The sequence below is a fragment of the Lutjanus erythropterus genome, chromosome 4 (assembly GCF_056507025.1).
Source record: "Lutjanus erythropterus isolate fLutEry1 chromosome 4, fLutEry1.hap2, whole genome shotgun sequence".
Taxonomy (NCBI): domain Eukaryota; kingdom Metazoa; phylum Chordata; class Actinopteri; order Lutjaniformes; family Lutjanidae; genus Lutjanus; species Lutjanus erythropterus.
The window spans coordinates 24,224,702-24,230,701 of NC_139320.1; the positions used below are offsets into that span (position 1 = coordinate 24,224,702).

The 6,000-nt window shown below is 38.2% G+C and overlaps 1 protein-coding gene across 1 annotated transcript in view; it reads left to right on the forward strand.

Annotated features, from left to right (window-relative positions):
- The window catches only part of mtus2b (microtubule associated tumor suppressor candidate 2b), a 51,589-nt gene that overhangs the window by 21,889 nt on the left and 23,700 nt on the right, over positions 1–6,000 (forward strand). Inside the window, exon 5 of the mRNA XM_084717398.1 lies at positions 3,890–4,036. Within this exon, the coding sequence (XP_084573524.1) occupies positions 3,890–4,036 (147 nt within the window). The remainder of the gene's footprint in view (positions 1–3,889; positions 4,037–6,000) is intronic.

The following is a 6,000-nucleotide window of genomic DNA, read 5'->3' on the forward strand; positions in this document are numbered from 1 at the left end:
TTATTTCTTTTACTTCTGATTGGATGATAAATCAGAATCGAATAAAACAAATCTGAATGAAAGAATGACAAAAATCATGTTATTCTTTTTTCTTTTTTTATTAACAGAGTTTCTCTTCATTCTTCATTCAAAACAACAACAAGGCCATACCCTGTCTCACTTCCTGGTTTAAAAAATTCCGCTCAAGCACTGACACGGTTTCTATTTTTTGACAAATTCTTTAAATAATGTTGTTATCAAAGGTGTCTCGACTATAACATGTGAACTCTGTAGACCTCCTAAATCAAAGCTAAATAAGAATTATGGTTTAAAAATATTTATTATGATTAACATTAAGAGAACTCTGAGCAACTTTAAAAAATAAAATGTTTCCTAAATGTCTACATTTAATTTAAAATTCAGACTAGAAAGTTAACAAGGTTTAATAGGCAAGAATTTGATCTTTTAAAATATATTTTCCAGCATAATTAAAGAGTAAAAATCAAAATACAGTTTTAACCCAATTATCTATAATTTATGTTAAATATTCTAAATCCTTTGTATTTTATATAAAAATACAAAAGATTTAAACATAAATAAATTATGTGGATAATTACAATGCAGAAGACATCTACAAAAAGCCAGACTAAATTCAGGTAAATACAATAATTCCTGAATTCTGGCAGCATATCTGCAAGAGAGACAAAAAAAGCATGATGAAGAATAGCACAACTGGATATCACACAGCGGGGATGACAGCTAACAGTCGGGGTAATTAAGACGTCTAATAATTGGTCCCCGGGTGATCTTAATTTCCTCATGAAAGCCTCCCGAGCTGCATCCCTGAAACTACTTCCTCAGTCCATAACTGACGATATCTGTCTGAATTGACTTTATTTTCCAGGTTTTATTTATTTCATCACACAGGCCAGACAGCCTCGTCGAGAAAAGCAAACTTTAATTTATAAAAAACAGAATATATGAGGGTGTTTTCAGTCGATACAATAAGGACAGGCAGTATGTAATATTTCTGACCCGTGAGTTCTCACTTCTTGTGAATTAGTCACCGGCGGAGTCGAGTCCTTCTCGCCTCGCAGCGATCAGAGGATGCTTACAGCAGGGAGGAAGGATTTATTCTGTACACGCAGGCTACAAACGAGCGTTTAACAGTGTGAGTCAGCCTCCCTCGGCCAATCTGCCTCCTGGCTCAGCAGCCTCCGTTTCAGCGAGACGCCTCTGGGAGAAGAAGCATCTGCTGACTCTCCCAGGTGAGGAGAGTTTTTACTGGGATCCCACTGGAGGCTTCACACGGGTCCCAGGCATATTTGGCGCCCAAACTGATTTAATGCTCCCTTTTTATGCTAATATTTTAATTTAAGGGCAGCAAACTCTCCTTCTTTGATGGTGTAGAGTTACCTGTCGGTGCAGCGCTGTTATTGATCGAGGAGCTGAATATTTCATGACCGTAATTGGAGCTTTCTGCTTTGACAGAGTAAATCTAAAAGCTGACTTGTGCAGGAATCCAGAAACACGATGATGAGTTTCATAAAACTAAAACAGCAGTTACACATTAACAACAGCGAGGATGTTTCTTTGTTTTTGTTCCCGGTGATATTTTTTGTGCTGCAGCCTCGGTCTGTCTATGAATCAAAGCCTCTCATATCCACAGAAAGCCAGAGGCGTAATAACAGCTGCTATGAATAATTAAGGTGTTTGCAGAATTCTGCTTCTCTCTGTGAATTTCCTCACTTTAGGAAAAAAAACAAAAAAAAAACAATACTCTCCAAGGAAAGATAGTGATACACTCACGTCTGATTCTGAAAATACAAAAGAAATACAACATGGTAGTTACTGACAATAAAAGACCAATAAAAGAGCTCATGATCCTGCATGTTTTTGGATCCAAACACATTTACAGTAATATATTTATGCACTGATGACACTATAACTGTACTAATGATGAAAAAACAGTAATACACTGACTAATTAATGCTTAATGTTCCCGCAGGGGTTTATTGTTTCTTTCATTTTACTAAACCAAATTAGCTTTGATCATAAGAAATAAATCTGAAAAATGCAACATCAAGGGCATAATTAATATGCCAGGCTTAATATTTATTTTTGTATCTTGTGTGAATTGTCAGGTACTGATTAGAAAGATTAAAGGTCTTTGGAGTCTATGCAGCCCGGCGTTGTCCGGTGCATCGCAACGAAAAATGAAAACTGACAGTGAACTGGGCAGACTACACAACAGAAAACAACAAAACACAGGCTCGTGTAGCCTGAAGTCCATCATGTTTCAACATCCAGCTTCTCAAAACACCGACTTCTCAAATCATATTGACTCACCTGAGAAATGTTCTCTGTAGTTTTATTTCTTATTACATGGCTTTATTAAATACTTGATTCTGATTGTTCAATTATTCTATGGTCTGTTATTTCTGTATAACAGACTGTTGCTATGGACACAGTTCTGATCATAGACTATTTTGTGTCAGATTATTGATTTTTTGGTAAGTATTTTCCCAGGAATCTTGGGAAATAAACTTTTTTTTAAAGGCAAAACTTGGTCATTTCAAACAATGCTAAATGCAATAAGAAGAATTATGAATATATGTGTTCCTAACCTGACTTTTTTTTGAGTATTATTTTGACATTATTAAGGCAAAAGATCACAATGTATGTCCATCAACATTAGAATTAATAAAAAGTTCGCATTCAGCTTCAACTTAAATCTGCTGCTCGACTGTGACTGCCAGAATTATGAAATGCCAGATTTATTGTCTGTGATTAGTCGTCTAAGTCTTTCTAATAAACTAAGTATTCTACGGCTGATCCGCTGTTGCGAGCTGAGGCTGGGACTATCGGCGCAATAACAAGAGGTCAGGCTGCGACAGATTGAATTTGATGGACCTAAAGGTGTTACCATACTACATACTACTTATTTTTCCTCTTTCCCGTCATTGTATAGCCCGGGAAATGGTTGATTAGATTTCCTGGGAATCCCTAGTTTGTTTTTTTTAAATTAAACCCTAGTGACCATGTAGTAAGTGAGATGATTTACAGTGAGCAGGTCGTTATTGTGAAATAAACCCCTTCAGGGTGATTCATGACCCCTCTGCTTTGCATTGGGATCCTGTATCACACCGTCGGGGTTTATTCTGCTATAATGACCTGCTCACTCTGCACCGTCCCTTACATAACACAGGGAAAGTTTTTCAAAATGTGTGTCGATTCATTAACATGATAGTCATACCCAATTGATTTTGGAAATGTGTTTTTCCACATAATGGAGTTTTTTTTTTTTGCAAGAACACATGAAATAAAAGCACTGCAGCGCTGTCCTCCTCCAGCAGCAGCAGAGTCCTGTTTACTGTTTATCAGCAACCAAGACCCATTATTTACACGCAGAACGTATAATTTATTTTCTAAATGTTTCTTCATCGTCCTCATGTTAAAAATGACGTCTGCACCGCTGCTTTTATACCATGTGACATCTAATGGTGTTATTCAGCTGGTTTATACTTTAGAAAATTACTACAACTAACATTAAGGACTGTTGTTACAGTCTGTAAATGGTTTCAGTGATGGTATTTGCTTCACACTGACGCGACAAATACACTGCCAGTGATCATTTTACCGTTGTATGACTGCAGTGATGAAATTAATCCACCTCATGACTAAAAGTAACCTTTTGACACAATAAGAGAAGATAAGATGATCGAGGATAAGAGATTCCTTATCTTATTATTCCCACAATGGGGAAATTTTCAGTGTTAACAGCAGCAAAATAGATAGCAAACAAAAATAGTAAACAAGCAATATAAACAAGAGGAAATCTAAAAAAATATGAACAATGTAAACAGTCAGTTTGGTGGTGATTGTGTATCTCTGCTCTCCTCCTCCGCAGATCCCAGCAGCGGCAGTGATGACACTCCTCTCCACAAAGTCACGGCGCCCCCCAGCGAAGCCTCCCATGTTCAGAGCCGGTCTCAGCCTCCCAACGCCCCCAGCCTGCAGCGCCGCAGTCTGCCGCCGCAGCGCAGCTCCCCGCTCGGTACGTCCCAGACACACTCTGGCTGAGTGTGTCCTCAGTTTTTTTCTGTGCATGTGTACGTTCAAGGTCAGTGTGTGTGTGTGATGGTCACATGACCCTTCAGACTGCATGTGTGAGTGTGTGTTAGCAGAGCTGTTAGAGGGAGGAAGCAGCTCAGCACCAGAACGTACATGGAAACTGTTGTCAGCACTCAGTGATCACAGATGAACTGTGGCTCTCAGTTCACCAAAGTCAGTCCCATGTAATGAGGCACCGTGTTTCTACAGCAGAGCAGAACAGACAAACCAAACACTGACTCTAGAACAGGGCCTTTCATGTACTTTGCCACCAGAAGTTCTCCTCCACACTTGGAAGGGGAGGGAAAAATGAGGTGTCTGTAATCTGCAAACTCGCCACTAGATGCTACTAAATCCTGCAGACTGGTCCTTTAATGCAGTTACCCAGCAGGGTAGTTTACAGACACTGGCCTGCTGAGAGTAAAAGGAATTTCATTCTCTATGAGGCTTTTTTATGTGATTGATTTTGACCGATTTTATTTATTTAAAGGGATAGTTCACCCAAAATGAAAATAAAGTCATTATCTACTCACCCTCATGCCGATTGTTATAGTGACTGAATATAAGTATGAATATATGACTGAACTCTTATTTTTGGGTGAACTATCCCTTTAAGTGTTTTGCACCTGTATGCGCTAAATAGCAGCAACTGCCACAATGACCAAATGACAACTTATAATATGCACTGCAAAATTTAAAAAGAAAACATTCAGTGTCCACGATAGAAAATCTTGCTTCAGCAATCCGTGCAACATATCCTACAGACAACCAACACAAATCAGCTGGATTTTTTCAAATTTCCTCAAATCACTGTCTACAGGACAGTGAAACAGGAAATGAAATTCAACTTCAACGACACCAAGATCACAGAGAACACAGACGCGTTGCTCTTCAGGGGTATCTTTATATCTGACTACCTCAACTGCCCGAAATTCAACCCAAAATTAAAAAAAGGCATATTTTTCCCCTGGTCTGTAGTGCTGTTTATCCATGTAGATCATTTTGGTGTGAGTGGCACATTTTTGGAGATATTAACCATAAAGATGTCTGACTTCTCTCAAACATAATGGAACTAGAATGCACTCAAAAATAACAGGGTCTCTCTCCGAAAACATCATGACCTGATTACTCCACAGAACTTGTTGTGAGCAGTTTCATGTAGGAACTATTTTCTTTCTGTAGCAGAATTTACCAGAACTACTTTGTTTTTACTGTAAAGAAAGTAGTTCCTACATTAACTAACAAACTGCTAAAGACAGGGTCTGTGGATTATCTTGAGTAACTGGGTCGTGATCATATTTTATTTAATTCCATTATATTAACAAGAAGGCCGACATCTCTGCAGCCGATATCTCCAAAACTCTGAAACTCACACCAAAAAAATTAGATGGACAAAATAACACTACAGTCCAGAAGAAAATGATTTTGATTTTGGGGTGAACTATTCCTTTAAATTGAATGTTAATCTACTGTAAGGTTCTGGAAATCTTCTCTGATTTGAACATATTTTCTGAACTTGGCCTCAGACCACATCTCCTCTTTTTATTGATTCATAGGAGTCTCCCCAGGTTTTGATTGGCTATATTTATATTGCATTAAAATTATTCCTGCAAATAAAAAGTAATTCACAAAGAAAAGATGCTGCAGAAACAAAGATGGCTGTGCGCTCGAACCCGGGGAAAGACCTCCAGCAACTGAACAAGCTGGTTCCAGAAAATTTATAAATTTCATTTGACTGCATGGTCCCAGAATCGACTGACAATAACAGTCAGCCAGGAAAGAAATGAGGGAATTTATGGTTGTTTGTGCTTCATCCGCTTCAGGCCATTCATTTACATATGAGACACTCAGGCTTGTGTGAATTTCCTGTGTGTTTAAATGGCTTTGTTGACATCTCACATTTCTCAT